The following is a 23912-nucleotide window of genomic DNA, read 5'->3' on the forward strand; positions in this document are numbered from 1 at the left end:
AAAAACATAAGCCAATGAACAGAGCCAAATCTATTCTTCTACAGTTGTTATATGTCTTTCCTCAAATGACCTTTCCCAGAACAAACAAGAACTTGAAGATTCTCTTCAGATTTAGGTTCTTGGCTCGTGTTGTGGTGGAGAGAGCCCTCAACCCAGAGGAATGGGGACAGCTATTGATTCACTGGCTCCCTCAAGCTACCCATTTCAATTCTCTGGACTTCAGCTGTTTCATGTGCAATAGATTAGGCTGGGACTAGAGTAGTTTCCAAACTTTTTAGACTATGACCCAGAGTGAGAAAAAAATTATCACACCATGAGCCAAGATGCACACACACGCGTGTGCGCACGCACACACACACACACACCCCTCTGAAATAATTTGTGTTTCACAAAACAACACTAATCCCTACTATGTGATGCCCTGATATATTCTATTCTATTCATTCGGTTCATTCATTTTATTGGTAAAAAACACCCATCTGGTTGCTACTCATTAAACTGATATTTTAATCTGTTAATGAGTGGCAAATCATGGTTTAAAAAACTCTGGACTCTGAAAGAGTAGTTTAATATCAAGTCAGTATTGTTCCTGTGAATTAGGCAAAACTTAACTTTGGTACTCTCCCACCTTTCAGGGACTCATTTTCCTGGCTTTCTCTAGACCAGTTTTATTCCCTCTACCCCTATTTACCCTAACCTCCACTGCTTTATACTCAGATATCAAAAAATATTTCTGAGCAGGTGCTTTTGTTTTCTCTGAGGTATCTCTGTCTCTTTATAGCCATCCTCCTAGTTTTGGTTTGAGCTTGTTACTTGCAGCTAATGCAGGTCCTGTGTTGGAGAGATGCCTCCATGTATTCTAGTCCCTGAAACTACTCACCTTTGACTTTCAGAGTCAGGTACTTGTAGTCCCAGGCGATCCCATAGATGATCAGGCAGCGGTACTGCCCTGCATCTCTCACTTGGACTTGGGGGATGTGGAACAAGGCCTTCCCCAGGGGCAGCTGCTCCTCCAGCAAAATGGCTCTTTCACTGAGCAAGGTTGTATCATTTTCCACCTTTTGCAAACTGGCTTTTAAATCTCCGAGTTCCACATGACCTCCGGTGTCAAAATCACACTCCAAGGTCACATTGCCACCGTAGTCTACCGTGTACATTTCCTTTGGGACCGTCACTGTGAATAAAGCTGAACAGAAAATAAGACATTCTCAGATTGTCTGCCTTCACATTTCAGTTCTGTACAGAGTGGGACCTGAGGAGACCTATCCCACCCCCGTTTCCCAAGAGATACCTGTCATTATCTGGGCATTTGTGAAGGTTCCTTTCTCTCCTTTGCCCCCATCCATTCTGGGAAAGAGTAGAATTCTTGATCTGCTCTGAGGTAGTTCTCACCTCTCAACACTCCTCACCTGTGCAGCTGACTGCCTTCCTACCCCCTATTATCCAGGCTCATTTTCTTCATATGGGTCAAATTACATCATTATCTGCCAAATTCTACCTCCTCTCACCAGTGATAGTAATAATAACTACCACCCATTGAGTTCTTACTAGGTGTTAGGCCTCTGCTAACACATGATCTCTTTTAGTCCCCCCAGGAAGCCAGTGACGTAGAGCTATCTTCTTTTTAGAAAATGAAACTGAGACACAGAAAGGTTAAGCAACTTGCCTAACATTGCACAGCCAGGATCAGACCCAGGTATTGTTAAGTTCAAGCGCTCTTAACCATCATATCATACAAGTCTACTGTAGAAGCGTCTTTTCTGTCAATAAGAGGAAAGAATGGAACTAATACTTAGTGTATACCTACTATGTGCCAGCCACTGTTCTAGGCTCTTTATAACTATATCATTGGGACTTCCCTTGTGGTCCAGTGGTTAAGACTCCACGTTCCCAAGGCAGGGGGCCTGGGTTCGACCCTGCATGTCTCAACTAAGATCCCGCATGCAGCAACGAAGATCCCGAGTGCCGCAACTAAGACCCGGAGCAGCTAAATAAATAAATGTTTTTTAAAAAACCTATGTCATTTAATACTGAAAATACAAGCATGAAACATGTATTATCATTACTGTTTTATAGTTGAGGAAACTGGGTCAAAGAGGTTTGCTCCAGGATGTACAGTTAGTAAAGTTAAAATTCTGAGCTAGTCAGATGGTTGACTTCAAAATCTGTAGTCTTTGAAACAGTATTTCCCAAAACATGAGGCACATACTTCTAGAAGTATGCAAAATGATTTTAGATACGGCAGAATCAAGGCCCAAAGGAAGTTGGATTATTCGGAGAGGAATTTATTCCCTCTTCAATTCTATTCCAATCCTTCAAATTACATATAATTTGCAACTAGACTCTCACGTCTCTAACAATGGTTATTTTTCTTTTTATTTTATTTTATTTATTTATTTTTGGCTGCTTTGGGTCTTCGTTGCTGTGCGTGGGCTTTCTCTAGTTGTGGCGAGCGGGTGCTACTCTTCAATGCGGTGCATGGGCTGCTCACTGTGGTGGCATCTCTTGTTGCAGAGCATGGGCTCTAGGTGCGTGGGCTTCAGTAGTTGTGGCTCGCAGGCTCTAGAGCGCAGGCTCAGTAGTTGTGGCACACGGGCTTAGTTGCTCTGCAGCATGTGTGATCTTCCCAGGCCAGGGCTCAAACCAGTGTCCCCTGCCTTGTCAGGTGGATTCTTAACCACTGCGCCACCAGGGAAGCCCTATTTTTCCTTTTAATAAAACAAGAAGCTCTCAGGCAGATATTATTATCTGGGTAGAATTTAATAGCACCACTTTACTTTCATTGCATTTATTTTTGCTCATATCCTCTATTTACCTGTACCAGTGATACTGGTTTTCCATTTACCACAAGGGTAGATTGTTTTGTTCAAAAAATAAAAGCTCAGTTGATTTAGATAATTCTATAAAAACAATAGCACAAAGAGTAGTCAAACATGGCAAAACTAATGAAAGTAGTGTATGCATGAATAAATTGTACAAAATTATGCTGCTTCCATTACTAATGAGTGGTTAGTCATTAAGACTGAGTGTAGGATCTCGAAGTAGCTTCTGAATTGTGACAGAAGATTAGATCAAATTATGTTCAGTAGAGCTTACTTCATTAATCCATTCATTTAATCAGTCAAAACATCCACTTATATTTGGGGATGGCTTCTAAGAATATGCTATTTGAGTGGTTGTTTCCACATAAAACGTGGTATGGAAAGAGCTTGGGATTTAGTGACAGATGAACCTGGGTTCAAATTTTGACTATATCAGGATTATGAGCCCTTTGATCTTGATCATGCCATTTAAACTCTATGAGTCTCAGCCTCTTTATCTGTAAAGGTCGAAGATAACATCTACCTGTCAGCATTGTGGGGAAAACTAGACAAAAGGGCACATGTGAAGTGCCTTATTTTGGCAGGTAGTCAGCAAACTTTCTTTTGTACAATGTTTTAATTCTTGAGAAAGTGGTATTCGGACCACCCTGGATAACAGATTTCACAGTATAAATAGTTCGGGGGTTTTCTGTTGCTTGAGTGATTCACATCATAATTCTCTTCTGACTGGAGTTTTTCCTCCTACCATCCTGCAAATCTTTGAAGGCAGTGACCAGGTTGAATTTGCTTTGGCGTCTCCAGTGCCTAACACATACTAAATTCCAGTTAAGGGTTTAACATAAAATGACAAAAACGGGGAGAGGGAGAAACAAAAGGATGAGCCTCCCCATATTCACTTTTGCTTTCCTCTCATCAAACAGCAACTTGCCCCAAATTGCACAAACTGGCATTCTTTTTTTTTTTTTTTTGCGGTACGCGGGCCTCTCACTGTTGTGGCCTCTCCCGTTGCGGAGCACAGGCTCCGGACGCGCAGGCTCAGTGGCCATGGCTCACGGGCCCAGCCGCTCCGCGGCATGTGGGATCTTCCCGGACCGGGGCACGAACCCGTGTGCCCTGCATTGGCAGGCAGACTCTCAACCACTGTGCCACCAGGGAAGCTCCAAACTGGCATTCTTAATCACCACCCAGCACAGGTGACAGTGTAGTGCACACACTTGAGTTTTTATCAAAAATTAATGACGAGCTTATATATTGCCTCCAACCCCTGTTTTAACCACAACTAGAACATTAGCGTGCCTTTCTGACAGAGATCTATGATACAAAAAGGAGTTCACAGCTGCCTGGTATTCTTTTGCGCAGGATGGGGGTGGGGGCAGGCTACAATGTGAGTGCTTCTGTGTAAAACAATGCCAATTCAGCATTTGCTTGGCCAGGTTGAGAAGACTCTGGGACGATACATGTGAGAAAAGATGCCATGCTTCTGAATTTCCCGCATGATTCCATTTTGTGGAATTCCCTGAACACTTGTAATAACTCTCACTGGTGTCTCCATAATAGGATACTCTTTAAAGTAGATTCCTTTATGATTAGAATCATCTCCAAATACTTGAGTTATTAAGTCCCCTTATAATTAAAACAGAGCTGCCTGATACCAAATCCACTCTACCCTGGAGAATAATATTTATTTATTCATTCTCTAATATGTATTAACCATATTCTATGCACCAGGTTCAGGAATTTACACTACTTTTACTCTCCTCATGGTATTTCCTTCTCTTATTTTATTACACATGATGTAACAAGAAACAGGGAAGAGAAATGGGGCTTGCAGGGAAGGTTAATTGCTGAGCCTGAGATTTAACAAGAATCAGAGGACTTTGGGTGTAGTCTCTATTGAATTTATTTAGTAGATTTATTTACCACACTTATACTTTCTTCTCATGAGAGAAGGAACGCCTCTAACTTCCTCTGGAACTCCCCATAGCATACAGCAGAACTTCCCTCTTCACTGTCTGGGCCTTTGAAAAAAAAATCCGTTTTCTGCTTGCTTTTCCCCTCCGCCTTGTGCAGCGTGTGTGTGTATATACAGAGGTTGGAAGCATAAAGTATGCTACCTCTCAGGCAGGTGACATTTTCCATCTAATGTTCACAAGAGGAAAGAGCAATTGGCAAAGATGAATCACATATCTGAGCCGCTCAGAATAACTAGAAGATTAATTGTTAGTTGGTCTATTTTGCCCCAACTAAAGCTTCTAAGACATGCAAAGCTTTGAGCTTGATTACTCGATACAAAATGACAAGTTTAGGAAATGCAATACTAAAATATTCTTACTTATTGTAAACTACAGAGGAAATCAAAACACTCTTGCAAGCAATTCTGTGAAGAGGTTTTTCTCAAGCTTGGCTGCACATTAGAATCACTAATGAGAGGGCCTCAACCTTGCATCGTAAGAATCACCTGGGAAGCTTTTAAAACACACTAATGCTCAAACCCCACTTTGGATCCTCTAAAATTAAATTCTAATTATTTTGTGAGGCCAGCATCAATTAAAAAAAAAATTTCCCTAGGAGCTTCTAAGGTGCAGGGAGCATTGAGAAACCATTGGCTGGACAAATAAAACACCTGCACTTGCAAACATTTTTTACCATCCTGCCATCCAAAGTGTTGTCCTCAGTTTTCCCTGGGAGCTAGTTAGGAATGCAGAATCTCAGCCCATGCCCTGGACCTAGAGAAGCAGAATCTGCATTTTAACAAGGTTGGGGTGATTCACATGCACATTGACATCTGAGAAACAGAGTTATAACACTGGTTTGCATTTGGACTGTGACTGGGAAGTAGAGTGAAAGATAACATTTATTAAACTCAATGAAGCAGACACTGGGCTAAACTGTACATCACCATTTCATGTTCCCAAAACTCTGCAAGGTAGGAGTCACTACCCCCATTTTACAGATGGGGAAACTGAGGCTTAAAGAAATGATACAGCCTGCCCAAAGTAAAAAAGTGGGAGCTCATGGAGTTGGAATTCAAATTCATATCTCTGTGTGTTGAAAGCTTGTACTTCTAACAGATAGGACTATATATCTACTGGCATGTGTATACTACATACATGAATGAAATAGATATACTTTCCAGCTTTATAATAAGGAAAAGACATTTGTTTTCTATTTCATATGTCACATGGCTTTAAATTAAACTCCAACCTAGCATTGAACTCCTGATGTCATCAGACAAAGGAGAAAACTGGAAAGTTTCCACAACTGAAAATTAAGCCAATAAAACATTCATTTGGTCATCTTGACTAAATTAAAGGGCAAAGGACTTGGCCAGAGCATGAAAAATTAATAAATGCACGTTCTTTAGACAAATTAAAATAGCTGGCTTGAGTAATGCTGGAGCCTTTCTGAAAGTTCTTGGGGGAAGTTCGCCTTTTATTTGCAGTCAGGGCACCGATGGAGTCAGACCTGTCACATCTCCAGGAAACACAAAACAATTTATTTGCATTACCTACCAAGATAGCTTCCTCTTTAAGCTAATTTTATACCTTTTTTCCCCATTAACAACAGAAGCTTAAGTGTTTACAGACTTCTTAAGGTATTTTGAAAGGTGAGGATGGGTGTAGGCAGTGAGGGGAGGGGGGACTGCTTTACACAGCCAGCCTTCAGAAAGCTCTAGTTCCTGGTTTAGAATAGATGCTGCTCTGATCACTTGACGCATGCACTCCTCTTAGCAGGAATGCTGCATGAGACATCTTGTCTATTAGAAATCCCTTCCCCAACCTGATTCTTCTACTTTCTATACCTCAGGGGTCAGCAGATATAGTTTTGGAGGTCAGCTATAGGCTAAGTGGAGTGACCCAGGGTGTGGTCCCTGCCCTAGAGTGACCTCAAGCATCACCCTGGTCATGGGCTTCCTGGGTTTTATTCTTCTCTGGTGGATGAAGAAAGAAGGAGACATCAATGAAAGACATAAGACTGGGGTTACTTTTCCTTCAAGACATGACAAAGTACAAAAATAAATATTTCCCCTTAAATGTGTCTGGATAACAAGATGTCCTTAGGTTTTGAAATGAAAATATAAGGAAAAAATTGAACTACAACACTACAGTAATAAAAGAGTGAGTGATATAAGTGAAAGAATATATACATAGATCAATAGAACAGAAGGGCCAGAAAAAGACCCACACAAATATGGACAATTGATTTTTTACAAAGGTGCAAAGGCAATCAATGGAGAAAAGATAGTCTTTTCAGTAAATGAACAAATGGGGCTGGAGCAACCAGATGTCCATGTGCAAAAAAAAAAAAAAAAAAGCCCCAACCTATACTTCACACTATACAAAAATCAACTCAAGATGGATGGTCAACCTAAATGTAAAATGTACAACTATAAAGTATTTAGAAGAAAACATAGAAGAAAATCTTTCAGGTCTTGGGTTAGGCAAAGAGTTCTTAGATATGTCAATCCATCAAAGAAAAAATTTGATAAATTAGGTATCTCCAAAATTAAAATCTTTCCTCTGCAAAAGACACTGTTAAGAGAATGAGAGGGACTTCCCTGGTGATCCAGTGGTAAAGAACCCATCTTCCAATGCAGGGGACGAGGGTTCGATCCCTGGTTGGGAAACTAAGATCCCACATGCCTCGGGGCAACTAAGCCCGCGCACCACAACTACTGAGCTCGCGTGCCTCAATGAAAGAGCCTGCATGCCGCCAACTACAGAGCCCACGCGCCCTAGAGCCCGCACACCACAGCTAGAGAGAAGCCCACTCCCCGCAACAAAAGATCCCACATGACTCAACAAAGATCCTGCTGCCACAACTAAGACCCGACACAGCCAAAAAAAAAAAGAGAATGAGAAGATGAGCTACAGACTGGGAGAAAATATTTGTATATCACATATCTGATAAAGAATTTGTATCCAGAATATATAAAGAACTCTCAAAACTGAACAATAAGAAAATAACCCAATTAAAAACAGTCAAATGATTTGATATGCCCTTCACCTAAGAAGATATATGAATGGGCAATAGGCACATGAAAATATGTTTATCCTCACTAGGTACTGGGGAAACGCAAATTAAACCACAGTGAGAAACTTCTACACACCTACTAGAATGAGTTAAAAAAGAAAAATAACAATGTCAATACCAAGGGCTGTCAAGGATGTGGAACAATTGGAACTCTCATACTTTGCTGGAGGGAATGCAAAAACAGTACAGATTCTAAGAACGGTTTGATGGTTTCTTATAAAGTTAAATATGTACTTACCATATGACTCAGTAATCCCACTCATAGGTATTCACCTAAGTGAAATGAAAACCTATGCTTCCACAAAAACCTATATACAAATGTTTATAGCAACTTTATTTATAATTGCCAAAAATAGGAAACAACCCAAAAGTCCCTCAAGTGGGAAATGAATAAACAAAATGTGGTGTGTACCTACAGAGTAATACTACTCAACAACAAAAAGGAATGAACTATTGATTCATATAACAATATGGATAAATTTCAAATGCGTTATGCTAAGCGAAAGAAGCCAGACAAAAAGAATATCTAATAAATGATCCCATTTATATGACATTCTGGAAAAGTTACAATGACAGGATAGAGAATAGATCGGTGAGTATCTGGGCTTAAAAGTTGGAGGAGGGTTTTTGTTTGGTGATAGAACTGCTCGGGATCTTGATTGTGGTGGTGGCTATATGGCTATGCGTTTGTCAAAACTCATAGATGCTTTTATAAAAAAGAGTAAAATTTTACTTTATGTCAATTTAAAAATAAATATTTAAAAAGTGAAATGAAAATATTTTCCAATAGCTTTTCGCTTCAATCTTTAAATTATTTTATAGATAAAATGGTAGAGCATCCACAGAGCACTCAAGTAAGGAAAGAGTTAATTTTGCCTGTCTCTAAAAATCCCAGCAGGGCAGGGTCTCTTAGAAAGGAAATATCAAGTGTTCCTTTAGCTGCCACTGCAAGGGCAGGCCTGGAGTAAGCAGAATATTGGGGTGTTCTCCAAGGATGGCCCCAAATCAGTGTCTCTAATGCCAGACCAGGCTGAGCAGCCCAAGGGAGGGGGAGAAACGTGACTGGGATCACCTGGAAGAGAGGGAAAAGCTCTTCAAAAAGTTATCAGTGCCAAAGAAGGCATTCTTTCTCAATGAAAGGCAGAATGTTGGATGACTTCCCATGGGATCGGGGCTGTTATCATAGAGGACCTAACCCCCTTTGTCCACCTCTGTCCTCCTCTCTTACCTAATGGTGTTCACCCACTATAATGCACTCATGGTCCTGACCGCATATGTGAATAGTCTAAACTACCTTCCCCAGGAAAGCAAAACTCTGAAACTGCTTTCCTCCTTGCTACCCACACCCTCCAGTAGAATATCTTTCTCCAAAATCCAAAGGCATAGCTTTAAGGTTCATTATTCATTTAGGTGCAAGGAAGACTCTGAGTTTCCAATTCAAGTAATCCACATTAATGTGTGAATGACCCATGGTTGCTACTGTTGCTTCCCGCCCCCCACCCCGGTACGCGGGCCTCCCACCGTCGCGGCCCCTCCCGCTGCAGAGCACAGGCTCCGGACGCGCAGGCTCAGCGCCCATGGCTCACGGGCCCAGCCGCTCCGCGGCACGTGGGATCCTCCCGAACCGGGGCACGAACCCGTGTCCCCTGCATCGGCAGGCGGACTCCCAACCACTGCGCCACCAGGGAAGCCCTACTGTTGGTTTTTAAAAGCGGAGGTGTCCCCCTGACCTTTGTCTCCTCACTGTCCCTGACAGAAGAAAAAAGGACAGCTTCTTGGCAGCTCACCTTTCAGGACACTCAACCCATGCCCTCTTGTGTCAGTTCAGAGGTGCATGGCCTGAATGGTCCTGTCTTCTTGTTACTACCTTTATTGGAAAGTGGGGATAGATGGATTCTTAGTCCCTGTTTCTGTAAGACAGGGACATGGGTATGCACATGCCACCCTGGGCACCATTCTTTTGGCTGTGCTTATAATAGCTGGTAATCACACTTCCTCTCAAAGAAAGCCTTCAGCTCAAGGACTACATTCTCATCCTTGGCTTCAGCTAGGGGTCATCACCTGTTCCTCTTTCTCAGGCTCCTCCCTTGGACCTTTCTTACCTGCTGTCTGATGAAGCGGCATTCCCAGGCTCATAATTAGCAGGAGAAGGAACATTTTCTGTACCGGATCTGAAACAGACAATTGAAAGTCTCAGGGCCTTCTGCAGTTTTTCTGGGTCTCATGATTTGGTCATTTGCTCACTTCTGAAAACAGAACAGGGAAATGACTGGTAAACAAATCTTTTGGGGAGGCAGTGGACCATGGTGGAGTAGAGCTGGGAAAAGAAGTTAAAGGGTGATTGCCTAAAGGAGAGGAGAGATGGGGAAAGAAGAAGCGAGGCACCCTTTATCGATCCAAGTTAGAAGCTCATATGAACCAGTGCTCATGAGTTACCCACACAGCTGGTTATCGGTACCTTTCTGTTTCTTCCATAGTTTCAGTGTAGGCCCTTGAAAACCAGTCTTGTTCATCAGATGAATAATGCACATCATCTTTTCCAGCTGGACTGGAACTCTGTGAGTTGGACACTCAGTGCTCAATAGAACAGAGCTGGATTCTCAATAAATACTTGCTAGTTGACTGAGCAGGTAAAGTTGTCAAGCTCTTTAGAGTGCTGTGATCCAGTGTGCCCATCACTTGAACTACCTGTTACTAAGAGGTGCAGACAGGGATTGCAGAGAACTGCAAACCCAGCTGAGTGGGTGCCAAACCTTAGTCCTGCTTCACCTTTCGTGCTTCCACTTTTGCTCACAAACTTTCCCACCCAAGGACTTCTCACGGTTGAAGGCAAAAGGGACAGGGTATACCACTGTCAGCTTTTTATGTCCTCAAAGCGGCTTTCAAAATTTTATTAGCCATGGAACCATTTCTTCAAGGGGAATCAATTGGAGCCATACATCTAAATCAGGTAAAAGCAGAGCTGCTCTGAGTACAATGGAAAGCCAGTGGAGGATTTGGATCAGGAGAATGACATGATCTCATTTACATTTTTAAAAGAGGATTCAGTTTTGGTGTAGACAATAGACTATTGTTGTGAAGGAGAGTGGGATGGGCAAGATTGGAGGCAGAAAGATCAGTAAGAAATGTTTTCACAGAGATGATAATAGTTTGGACCAGAGTGGTGGGGCTAGTGGAGGTGAGAAGGGGTCTGTTGAAGGTTTTTTATATTTATACATTTTAAAAATGTATTAAAATTTTAAAATTGGTTCCTTAAATTTATTAAAACTTTTAATATCTTTATTGGAGTATAACTGACATACAATAGAGGATTATGTGTGTGTGTGTATACATATATATTTAAGACACAGATGATTTAGTGGTATGATTCAGTGGCTTTTAGTATATTCTACAGAACTGTGCAACCCATACCACTGTCTAATTTTGGATCATTTTCATCACTGCAAAAAGGAACCCAATACCCATTAGCAGAACCCCCCCAATTCTTCTTCCCTCTCCCACCAGTCCCTGGCATTCACTCATCTCCATTCTGTTTCTATCAATTTGCTTATTCTGGATATTTTATATAAATGGAATCATACAATATGTGGTCTTTTGTATATAGCTTCTTTCACTGAGCATATTATTTTCAAGACTCATCTGTACTGTAACACATTACCAATACTTCGTTCCTTTCTATGACTGAATAATATTCCATTGTATTAACACATCACATCTTTCTTATCCATTCATCAGTTGATGGACATTTGTTTCCACTTGTTGGCTATTATGTGTAATGCTATTATGACATTCATGTACAAGTTTCTGTGTAGACATGTTTCCAAATCACTTGATTATATATGTAGGAGTGGAATTGATCAGTTAAATGGTAACTCTATATTTAACTTTTTGAGAAACTGCCAAACTGTTTATCAAATATATGATTTGTAATTAATTTCTCCTATTCTGTGATTGTCTTTTCAGTTTCTTGGTAGTGTTCTTTGAAGCACAAATGTTTTAATTGTAAAGTACAAATTAATTTAATTTTGATGAAGGCCAGTTTATCTGTTTTCTCTTTTAATTGCTTGTGCTTTAGGTGTCATCTCTAAGAAAATATTGCCTAATCCAAGGTCACAAAGATTTACGTCTATGTTTTCTTTTGAGAATTTTATAGCTTTAGTTCTTTGATCTATATTTAGGTCTTTGATCCAGTTTGAGTTAATTTTTGTGTATGGTGTGAGGTAAGGCTCCAGATTCATTGATTTGCACATGGACATCCAGTTGACTCTGCATAGTTTGTTTAAAGGAGTATTCTTTCTCCATTGAATTGTCATAGCACCCTCACCAAAAATCAATTGACATTAAATGTATGGGCTTAGTTCTGGAATCTCAATTCTATTCCATTGAACTATATGTCTATCCTATGTCAGTATCACAGACTGTTGATTACACGGAAGCTTTGTGGTAAGTTTTGAAATCAGGAAATGTGAATCTTCTAACTTGTTTTTCTTTTTTTTAAGATTTTGTGTGTGTGTGTGTGTGTGTGTGTGTGTGTGTGTGTGTGTGTGTGTGGCTATTCTTGCTCCCTTGCATTTCCATGTGAATTTTAGGATCAGCTTGTCTATTTCCACACAAAAGAAGCAGCTGGAATTTTGAAAGGGATTGTACTGAATCTGTAGATCCATTGGGGAATATAACCATCTTTATAATTTTAAGTCTTTTAATCCATGAATGGGGCATGTCTTTCCATTTATTTAAGTCTTCTATATTCTCAAGAAGATTTGATGGGAATTGCTGACAGGATGGAAATGTAGTTTGACAAAAGTAAAGAAATCCAGGAAAATTTCTAGGTTCGGAGCTTGAGTCACTAGGGCAATGGAGATACTATTTATTAAAAAGGAGAAGACTAAGAATGAAGCAGATTAGGGAGCAGAAATCAAATATTGTATTTGGAATATGTTTGGTTTGAGATGTCTATTAGACACGCAAGTAAAGATGTTTAGTAGGTGGTTGGACAACTGGTGATCCAAAGTTTGGGGCAGAGATATAAATTTGGGAGTCATCAATGCATAAGTGTTACTTAAAGCCATGGTGCTGCATAGTACCACCTAAAGAGAGATAGAGAAGAGAAGGTGTCTTCTTCTGAGATATGGGGCATTCCAACACTTAGGGGTCTTTGAGAGGGAAGGTACTAGCAAAGAAGATTGAGAGAAGGGATATAAAGGTAAATTAACCATCTCTTTTATTTTCTGTATTCTGATGCTTTGACATCTGGAATCTTGCTGACTTTAGAGGGACTGCCCCCTCAGGATTAGCCAATTCCTAGAGACAGTAAACAACTGTCCCCTGAGTGTGCCTTTCATATGCAAACCAACCAGTCCAGAGCCCTACCTCCAATCACCTTTTTATTGGGCTCTCACTCTCTGGGTCACTATCTATCTGCCCTAATCACCCTAGGGTCAGTTACCAGATACTCCTATGCCCCCAAAGTCTGCTGAAATTATACAAACTAGCCCCATTCCTTCCTGTGGAACCTACAGTAGAGGCTCCTGCCTACTTTTCCCCCTCACCCTCTGCCTCCTGTGTGACCCTGGTATTTGCCTGTATGGACCACTATGGTGTGGCATGCCCCTTTCTCTTGGGATCTGTGAGTATAACAAACTATTTTTTCAAAGGCAGTCATCTCCTGATCTGTTGGCCTCACCATTCCTAAATAATAGATATAATAATAAATAAAATAATAGTAATAAATAATAATAAAACCTAGAGTTTAAAACATAGTGCTGGAAGGAGGGAGTGATCAGTTGAGCTAAATGTTTCTGAGAACAGGATTTAGCAGAGTATGAAGGTCATGGATGACCCTGATAAACACAGTATCAGTAGATCTGGTACAGATAAAAATAGGAAATAAGGAAGTGGAGACAACAGAATATAGGCAACTTGTTAGAGAACAGTGCTATAAAAGGGCGCAGAGATATGAGGCAGTAGCTACAAGCGAATGCAAGGTCCACAGTGGGCTGTATTCTTGTTTTTAGTTTAGGGAGGGAAATATTACAGCAGATAACAACTAGGAACAGAATCTAGTGCTTTCTACCAGGAAATGCTCAAGACATACCTTAGCTAGACTTGAAAATCCTCTTCCTTACTGAAACTACAAATATATCCAGAAAAGATACCATTTTAAGCTGCACCTGCAGTCTAGCACTTGCTTAGCATTTTTTTTTTTCCTAGAGTACAAAAGGATAGCATGTAACATGCAGTTCTGGCAACAGAAAGGACTCCTGGTTCACCCATCACTCGTTTTAACTTCCCCTTCTTCCCTGCCCATCGAAGGGGACTTTCCTTGCACACTGTCTCCTTGAGTCAACTGAGAGACAGACACTGTTGTAAAGGTACTTTCCAACTAGCAGCCTTCTTTCTCCTAGGGATAAAGTGCCCCATGGAATGGTTAAGAGCTCAGGTTCTAACGTCAGACACATCTGAGTTCAGATTCTGAGTCTACAAAGTATTAGCCTCTAAGAACTTAGACAGTTTATGAAAACGTTTTGTGTCCCATTTCCCTAAAGTGCCAATAATAATAACTCCTACTTCAAGCCGGAATCCTGGGGGCGTCATCTTAAATCTACACATCGCTTATCTTGCACATTCAGTCCAGCCCCCAGTCCTATTAATTCTACTTCCTGGATACACCATAGCAGAGCCTCCTCTCTGCCATTTTTACCTCCTAGTCTTGTTTCCTTCTGCTCCATCCTTCTCTTGTCGTCACAAACCTTGACGTCATCCTTGGCTCCTGTCTTCTATCACCAGCATCTGATTCATTAACACATCCTATAGGCCCTTCTTTCAAATATATCTAGAATCTGACCATGTCTCACTGCTTCCATATCAACCTAAGCCATTATCGTGTCTTGTGGCTATTCTAACCTTGCCTTCCTACAGTTGATTCTCAACACAGGAGCCAGAGTGATTCTTTAAAAATGTAAGTCAAAGCAGGTCTGCTCAAAACCTTTTGATGGCTCAGTATTTCACTGAGAATAAACTCCTAAGTCTCTCCAATAACCAGGTAATAGGGGCCTCTGTCTTGAGTCACCCTGCCATGCTTTAGATGAGTGCACTGTAGCCATGCCCCTCCCTGCAGTGTGGGTGTTTGCTGGGTTGAGAGGTGTCATCTGGGCCTCTGGACCTCCCCCCACTACCCATTATAATCTAGGTCCTTGGGATGCTGGAATTCACTGCCCAAATGGCCCTAAGCCCACTTCCAGGCCTGTGTAGTGTCTTCACCAAATCCATCCCTTCAAGTGTGGATTCTGCTGCCAGTGTGCCTGTCCCTACACCTGGATGCTTTTTTCGCTCTTTCTGGTGAGTCTGCCTTATGCAAAAAACTGCAACAGCACCACTCCTCCAGCATTCCCAATTCTCCTTGTCGTCTTTCTTTTCCAAAACTTTCATTACCATCTAACTTACCATATAGTGTACTTGCTTATTATATTATTACCTGTCATCTTCCATTAGAATATAATCACTCAAAGGACAGGGATCATTGTCTGTTTATTTACTACTATGCCTTCAGCCCCAGAACAGAGTCTGGCAATAAGTAGGTACTTGGTTAATACTTGTTGGATGAACTATCTCTTTACCTAGCAGGCAGAACAATCTCTTGAATACTGAATAATCAAATCTGACCATGTCACTCCTGCTTAAAAGACTTCAACAACTCCCACTATTTACAAGGTGAAGTTCTCCTTTAGTGTGGCCTACAAAACCTTCCCTGATCTGGCACCTCCTGCCTTGGCCACAGAGAAACACATGTGCTTTCCATGACTAGGACCTCACAGGTGCTTTGAGAAGTCTAATCTCACATCTAATCTCATCTTATTTTTTCTAATCTTATTTTTCTTCTATCTCAATTTCTTCATGAGCTTAAAAAATTGTATTGCATCATAAATAACTCCTTAAGTGGCCTTACATTTCATGCATTCAACAGAAGTGGATAAGTCTTTCCTAACTGTCTTAGTCTATTTCTTCTGCCTCAATTGTATCTGCTACTCACCTCTAGTGTAAGTACTTAACTCATTACTGGTATGCTGATTTATTACACTTCTGTTTTCTAGGCTAGAATAGGAGCTCTTTGTACAGTCATCCCTTGGTATCTGCAGGATATTGGTTCCAGGATCCTCTGTGGATACCAAAATCCACAGATGCTCAAGTCCCTCATGTAAAATGGCATAATATAGTCGGCCGTATATGTAGGGCTGCAGAACCCTTTAGATACGGAGAGCAGACTGCACTTGATTAGGTCCTTATAACTGTGTGCTGAATGGACAAGTGAATGAGTGCTTGCATGCATGACAATTTAGCATCATACTCAGGAATCTGAGATCACTGGCTCCCACTTGACTCCACTCTATCGGAGAAACAGAAACCTTAATTTGGTTGTTTATTTTTGCCGCAAATAAGAACTTTCCATCGAATGGAGCCACTCACAACACAATGGGCCACTAATGGGGTGGGGAGGCATCATCCCTGGTATTGTTTAAGCAAAAGGTGCATGTTGAAGCAAGAGTTTCCACAAGAGGTGGAAGGTGATCCCTTTTTAACAGCAAGATTATTTACAAGATTATCTCCCAGAAGAATGTTTCCACAGGTATCTCAAGCCCCTCACCAACCTCTCTCAAAAGACTAGGCTATCTGGATAAGACCTCTACCCTCTGGGTTCTTTAGGAGAACTACGTTTTCTGAAAGAGCAGGTTCTTGAAGGCGTTAATGTTGGGGAAGTATGAACTCTTTCATACTCAGACAGGCAAGGCCTGAAAGAATTTACTTAGAGAACTTACGGAGTGCATTGCCAAAACTAATTAACTCAATGCATCATTTAAAGAGTATCCATGTGTAAGGCACTCCTTTGGCCAAATGAGCATTGTGATGACTCTTCTCCACGATACAATGAACATGTTCAAACAACCACATCTCTCTCTAGCCTCCCCTTTTAAAATTCACCTTTGTATAAATATCTTATTGTCTATGCCTAGTCAGCTGTTCATTTTCATCTTAATTGTATATTCCTTACGTACATGTTTGGTTTTGCTAGCTTTTCCATCAAGCAGAGGGTGCTCATTGTAGCTATCTTTATATCAGTCAGGCTGGGCTCTAATGAATACTTTGGAATGTGAATGGAAAAAAGTAGTTTTTAATCAAATGATCAGTTTAGCTGAATTTCTTAATTTCTGGATAATTCTTAATGAAGTTATGGGTAATTCTTGATAATTCTGCCTATGAACATGTCATAGTATTGCAGTTGAGGGCAAGTCATTATCTAAAATGGAACAGAATGGCATAGGATAAGCTTCAAGAACTTTTTCTGGTGGCTCCAGGAGTCAAGAAGGGCCCCCTCAGTAAGGAGATAATCAAGCTTGAGAGTGAGAAGAAGCAAAAGCTACTCTTTTTAGATTTGTGCAAAGTCCTGCTCAAATTGCTGCCCCCTTGGCTCTCACCCAGGCCACTAGAAAAGCTGCTTTTCTTGGTGGTGTGGTGGAAGCAGCAGTTCTGAGCTAGGCATCAGGAGACAGGAGTTCCAGTCTTTGCTCTATCCCTGCTGCCTTAGGAACTCACTCTCCACTCTCTACAAAAGAAGGGGTGAACTAGGTGACTTCCAAGGTCCCTTCCATGTACCATCTATGCAACTAACAACAAATCTCTACCATTTTGTTTCGCCATGTTAGGTAATACTCAAGTGTGTAACATATCAAGATTTTTGATGAACCGTGAACATTTTAATATTTTTGATATTAAAGTGTGATTTCATTTCTAACTACCACAAGTATTATTGGCCTATCAGTAACAGTTGATCACTAGTGTTTAAGATAAAGTTAAGATATGTAAGAATGGCCTTATTCCAGCTGAAGTCTTTTACTCCTCCCCTCTAAAAGGCATTTAAGAAAGTGAGTTAAAATGATATTATGGAGATAAGTAAAAAACTTCAACTTATAAATGTGTATATATATGAATGTGTACATAGACATAAAGTTAAACTTTTGATAATTTAGGCACTTTGTTATTAGGAACATAAAGTAATGTGGGGAGTTGCATAACCTTTGTTGCCTAGGTTGTGGCAGAGCTAGTGACCAGTAATGCGAAGTTTGGTTGGTCAGCTATGTCCTCATCTAGGGAGACGTGGACCTGGAGAAATCTTCAAGAGTTTATGGATACCGTCAAGTGGAAGGTTCCTGCTTCAGTGGACATTCTCCTCCCTCCCCCTCCTCTTCTTCTTCCTCCTTCTGCTCCTTCTGCTTCTTCTGCTTCTCCTTTTGCTTCTGCTGCTGCTGCTTCTCTTTTTCCTCTGTTTCTCTATCCTGCTCAAGAAGATTAAGCTCCCCAAGGGCAGAAATTTCTGTCTGTTTTTGTTCCTTACTATATCTCTGGCACCCCAAACAGCTCCTAATACATGGTGGGTCCTCATTAATATTCACTGAATGATTAGATCATGCTCCTGTGGTCCAAGAGCCATAAATGGTCCTTCTAACATGGTGAGATTGCGAGGGGTGGAAATAGGAAATCATCGAGTTCTCTAATATCTGAAGCTCTTGACCACACCACAGTCAATAAACAGAAATGACTGTGGACAAGGTATGTGAAAAATACTTGGTAAATGGCAAAGCGTTCTTTACATTCATTGTCATTATTACTTAGGATGGTGACTGATGATCTTTGGTCTAAAATTCCCATGAATTCCTAATATGGCCACTCCTTTCACTAACCCACGAAGGTTTCGCCTGGTAAAATCTACCTAGTCTTTAAGACTCACTCAGCACCACCTCTTTCACGACTACTCCCCTGTGCCTCCTAAGTAAATGTTCACAGAACTGTTGTACCTTTCGGAGTACTTCTTGTCTATCTTGTATTTAATAGGTTACGTCTAACTTTCTGCTTAGTAGATGTTTAGATCTTACTCTGCTTATTTCTCCATAAAAGGTACTAACAGCAATTTATTCAATTGTATTAAGAAGTCGTATCTTTCCAGAAAAATCAAGAAAATTTCTGTAAATTCTGAGGAGAAGGTTGTAAGCAGAAAATGTAAGCAGGAAAACTTTTCCGAGCAAAATTTGCAAGAGAACCAAAAATTACTATAGGTGCTAGAAGGTTCACTTTCTGGTTGCTTCAGGCCCAGTTTCTTGCCATTTCACCTACCTACTGAAAGCTATTTGTGAATTTATAGATGAAATGAAATTTATGGTGCTGAAATTATGTACAGAGGTTTTAATTCTTTCTTTCTTTTATTCAAGACATTTACTCTATATTTTCTGTGTGGCAAGCTCTGGTATGCAGAGGTAAATAAGACAGAAACAAAGCTTTCAGAATTCTCTGGTCTCTAGAACAACCAAGGCACAGGCACTTTATGGAAATATCTCAAGAATCCTAGCAAATAATTTCTTTGTGTAATAATAACCAGCATAAAGGATCATGCTTGTATAACACTTTATTCTCTGCTGAACATTGCCAGTCTTAACTCATTTTGCTTCTCCCTCTTCCCAAGTGTCTAGCACAGCCCTGGATATCTGTGAAGACCTAGATAAACACACAACAAACTGAACTGAAATACCTGACTTAATCACTGTTTTTGAAGCCAAGTGTCTAAAGCAAGAATTGTAAGTAGCAATGTTTTAAAATAATTTGGATCTGAGTGCCTTTGGCAAGTAATGCAGAGTTTGCCCCAGGCCCTGCTACTCCCTATTGTATGATCACACATTTTACTGTCTACCAGTTCCTACAGGCATTTGAGATTTTAGGGAATCTTAACAACAGTGGCTCTGTTTTTAGAGGTGGATCAGAAATCTTTCAGTATTCAATATCTAAACCATCTAGATATAGGTAGACAATCTGTAGCCTTCAATTTAACTTAAATTCAAATTGAATCTCAACTTTTTAGTCAATAAACACTGAGCTGCCATTTTTTGCAAGTCTTTGCATTAGACTGTGGAGAATCAATAGAAGGATTCATCTAAGAAAGGATTCCTGCCCTTAAAGACATTATAACATAGTCAGAAGTTTAAAACTCATACACACGAAAAATACTAAGAAGTGGTGTAAAATATTTTGCATGACGATGCAAAAACCCTGGAAGCTGACTGGAAGAAGGGAGACTTCTCGGATGGGATTTGAAATGAGTCTTTGAAGCACTGGTAGAAATTGGAGAGTTGGAACAACTCTTGAGGGCACTGCAGATGAGTCAGGAGCAAAGTTTTAGAGGTGCAAACACACAGGGCATGTTAAGGAAGACAATGAACAGCATAACCTGGCTGGAAATAAGTTTGGGACAAGAATATTGAGAGCTTAGTGCCAGGTAGAGCTGCCAATAAAAAACAGTGACAGTCACTCAAAAACTGAGTGACAATAACAAAGAAGTTTGAAAAGATTAAATCTGAGTTTGTTTTTTTCAGTATGTAATAGAGGGAGAGTGGAATTGGAGGCCAGCTACTTGATTAGGGGGTCACAGTGTTCATCCAGATGTTTGGTAAAGCATCTGATTTAGGATCAGAAGAGGGAAGAAAGGGAGAGGAAGGAGAAACTTCCTGTCAATAAGATAATTGACAGGACAACTGACAAAACAATTGACAAATGATTAGTCACATGGGAAAGAAACAGAAGCAACAAGTTGACTGTGGTTTTGAGGTCAGACTATCAAAACAATGTTGATTTCATTGGGTGGGGGTGGGGGGGAGGAAACATAAGATCAAGAGCTGATTTTTTTTTTTTTGCGGTACGCGGGCCTCTCACTGTTGTGGCCTCTCCTGTTGCGGAGCACAGGCTCCAGGCACGCAGGCTCCAGGCGCGCAGGCTCAGCAGCCATGGCTCATGGGCCAGCTGCTCCACGGCATCTGGGATATTCCCGGACCGGGGCACGAACCCGTGTCCCCTGCATCGGCAGGCAGACTCTCAATCACTGCGCCACCAGGGAAGCCCAAGAGCTGATTTTTAAAGGGAAGATGATGAGCTAGGTTTGAGTCATGAAGTAATGCAAGGCAGTCAAGAAAAATGTAGGTCTGGAGTGTGGAACACAATTTGGGACTATTTATCTCCCACAATTTGGGAGATAAAGATAAAGAAGTTATTTGTAATAAAATGTTAGTTGACTTTGGGGAATGAATTAACTCTCTGAGGGGGAGAGTATAAAAAGAGAGGTTAGAAAGAAAAGATCTGAACTCTGAGGAATGCCCCAAAATTTGGAGAGCGGGAGTAAGAGACCAGAGACAAAAGCAGAGAAGAAATGATCCTAAGAGTGAAAAGCTTCCCCATCACAATATCTCAGAGCCGAGGGAGGAAATCCCAAGAAGCAGAAGTGGTTGACAATAGAGAGGTCGGGAGACTAAGAACTGGGAATCAGCCCCAGGGTTATTAGAGAGGGCTGGAGGGTATTGAGGTGATTGGGGCTGTATAACCTTTCAGATTCCTTTATCTATCCTGGAATTCTGTTAGTCGATTTGAAGATTAGGGGAACACAACATGAGAGAGCCCCACAGCAGTAGAGCAGTGTGGGACATGAGGAGGTCAGGCTGCAGTTGCCTCATTACAGGGTAACCCAAGTATGCTACAGTTAAGTCATGTGGTATATTTGAACGTTGCCATGTGGAATAAAAATTACACACGACAACCCATGGATCACTGTCCGATGCATCTTAAAGAAAGTCAGCTCTGAAGCATGATCCCTAATACTGTCCCTGAGAAATCTGCATCACCTCCATCAGCCCCAATGTCCGCTGTATATTATGCAAATATCCCACATCTGGTGATTCACCAGCCACTTCATCAAATCAATTAATTCAACAACTCAACAAGCACCCAATGAGCACCCATGCATATTGTGAGGCACTGTGAGGGGTACTTGGGATTCAGAGATCCTAAAAGGTGTGGTCTTTGCCTATGAGGAGCTACAGTTTAATGGAAAGGCTCACAGAAGAAATCTGAGAAGACACCTTGAAGAGTGGGAAAGGAACATCCTGCTGATGGTGAGAGTTCAGGTAATAAAGGCAAATAGACCAGTTCCAAGTGGCAAGAGATAAGATTTCATCTATTCATAGAATCTTAGGCTTCAAAGGGAGCTTAAAAAACATCCAGATCAATTGGCATTTGACTCCTGCTACAACTGTCTGATTACTGCTCACGCTGAATATTCTTACTGTACATTTTTGTCAATGTATGTTAATCACTCCCTCCCACAGAACCACAGAATTTCAGGGTCACAAGACCTTATTTGTAGGTAATTTCATTCAAGTTTCACCTCCTCACTTCAACCCTTTCTCACATAAATCCATCGTCATCACTTTTCTACTATGTGCACCTGGATAGTGACCAATAAATAGCAATAGTTGCAGTTTTCCTTCATTTTGCTAAACATTCTTTCATAATTTTATGTAGAATATTAAGCATTTTAGTAGGCCCAAATCACGTTTTTGTTAAATAATGGTTGCCTATATTATAAGTTAATGTAATTATAGTTTTTTTTTTTTTAACAGCTTACACTTGAATATAGCTTGTAAACACAGCCTAGCCTGGAATGTTGACTGCCTGCCAAAGGGATAATCACAAACAGGTGTTAGATGTAAAAATCCAAATTTTTAAGTTCCATTAACCCTTCAAAATTCTAAGCAGAGAGACAACTTTAGGAGTAAATTTTTTTTGGTGCAGATTTATTTTGTGCAGAAAAAAAAATAACCCACCTCATAAAACTGCTCAAGAAGAATAATAAGCATAGGACCAGCAAGAGAAATCCTACTATTTTGAGGACAGGAAGAAATTAGCTTGTTTGTGTACCTGAGCACAATTTCTGAGGCAGTTTCCCCTGCCTCCAATGGTGTGGAGAGAAAATGTGCCCATGCTTACCCAACTATGGCACGCTCATCATGGTCTACAACACCAACTCAAAGTATGAGAAAATCTCAACCCACTCGATACTCACATCAGGCCTTGGCACGGCTCCTCAGGCAAAGACGCAAAAGAAAATAAAACAACAAACAGTTGCTCTTTCTCAGATTCCCTCATAGAAGCCAACAAAACAAACAGCCAAAACAAAAACAAAACCTAGGTTGCTGCTGAGACCAATGCAACAAGTAGTAGCTCCAACCCAGGGTTCTTTTTAGCTGGCAGAGGGACGCACGAGGATGAATAACAGAAAACTGTGGGGATAAGGTACACTGAGCAAGACAAGAAAAGATATCATCCCCATCCAACTCAGGCTTTCTCTTAATATGAGTACAATTCAAACCAAAACTGATGCTAAGGAACTGACTGAAGCCCAACCTACTGGCAAGTTTTGGTTTTACTTTCAGTGGCACGTCTCTGCATGCAAGTACCCATTGACCTGTGTGTGCATATTTATTTATTTATGTATTTATTTATGTATTTACTTGTTTTAGGTTGTTTCCATGTCTGGCTATCGTAAATAGTGCTGCAATGAACACTGGGGTGCATGTGTCTTTTTTTTTCTTTTATTATTGGTTAAAAAAAATTTTTTTAACATCTTTATTGGAGTATAATTGCTTCACAAAGGTGTGTTAGTTTTTGCTTTATAACAAAGTGAATCAGCTGTACATATACATATATCCTCATATCCCCTCCCTCTTGCGGCTCCCTCCCACCCTCCCTATCCCACCCCTCTAGGTGGTCACAAAGCACTGAGCTGATCTCCCTGTGCTATGTGGCTGCTTCCCACTAGCTATCTATTTTACGTTTGGTAGTGTATATATGTCCCTGTCTCTCTCTAGCTTTGTCACAGCTTACCCTTCCCCCTCCCCATATCCTCAAGTCCATTCTCTAGTAGGTCTGTGTCTTTATTCCTGTCTTACCCCTAGGTTCTTCATGACTTTTTTTTTTCTTAGATTCCATATATACGTGTTAGCATACGGTATTTGTTTTTCTCTTTCTGACTTACTTCACTCTGTATGACAGACTCTAGGTCCATCCACCTCACTACAAATAACTCAATTTCATTTCTTTTTATGGCTGAGTAATATTCCATTGTATATATGTGCCACGTCTTCTTTATCCATTCATCAGTCGATGGACACTTAGGTTGCTTCCATATCC

At 40.8% G+C, this 23912-nt stretch overlaps 1 protein-coding gene across 10 annotated transcripts in view; it reads right to left on the reverse strand.

The window, feature by feature from the left end:
* The window catches only part of PDCD1LG2 (programmed cell death 1 ligand 2), a 94057-nt gene extending 70967 nt beyond the window's left edge, over positions 1 to 23090 (reverse strand). For 8 of the 10 annotated variants that reach the window (XM_049711325.1, XM_049711323.1, XM_033404400.2 and 5 more), the window contains exons 1-3: positions 22786 to 23090; positions 9959 to 10027; positions 881 to 1186 (exon numbers count right to left, since the gene is read on the reverse strand). In XM_049711325.1, the coding sequence (XP_049567282.1) occupies positions 881 to 1186; positions 9959 to 10013 (361 nt within the window). In that variant the 5' untranslated portion in view covers positions 10014 to 10027; positions 22786 to 23090. Of the gene's footprint in view, positions 1 to 880; positions 1187 to 9958; positions 10103 to 22785 lie in introns of all 10 variants that reach the window. The other 2 variants (XM_049711322.1, XM_049711326.1) reach the window with 2 other exon arrangements.
* Positions 23091 to 23912: the final 822 nt, after the last annotated feature.

This window comes from Orcinus orca, chromosome 6, assembly GCF_937001465.1.
Source record: "Orcinus orca chromosome 6, mOrcOrc1.1, whole genome shotgun sequence".
NCBI classification, from domain to species: domain Eukaryota; kingdom Metazoa; phylum Chordata; class Mammalia; order Artiodactyla; family Delphinidae; genus Orcinus; species Orcinus orca.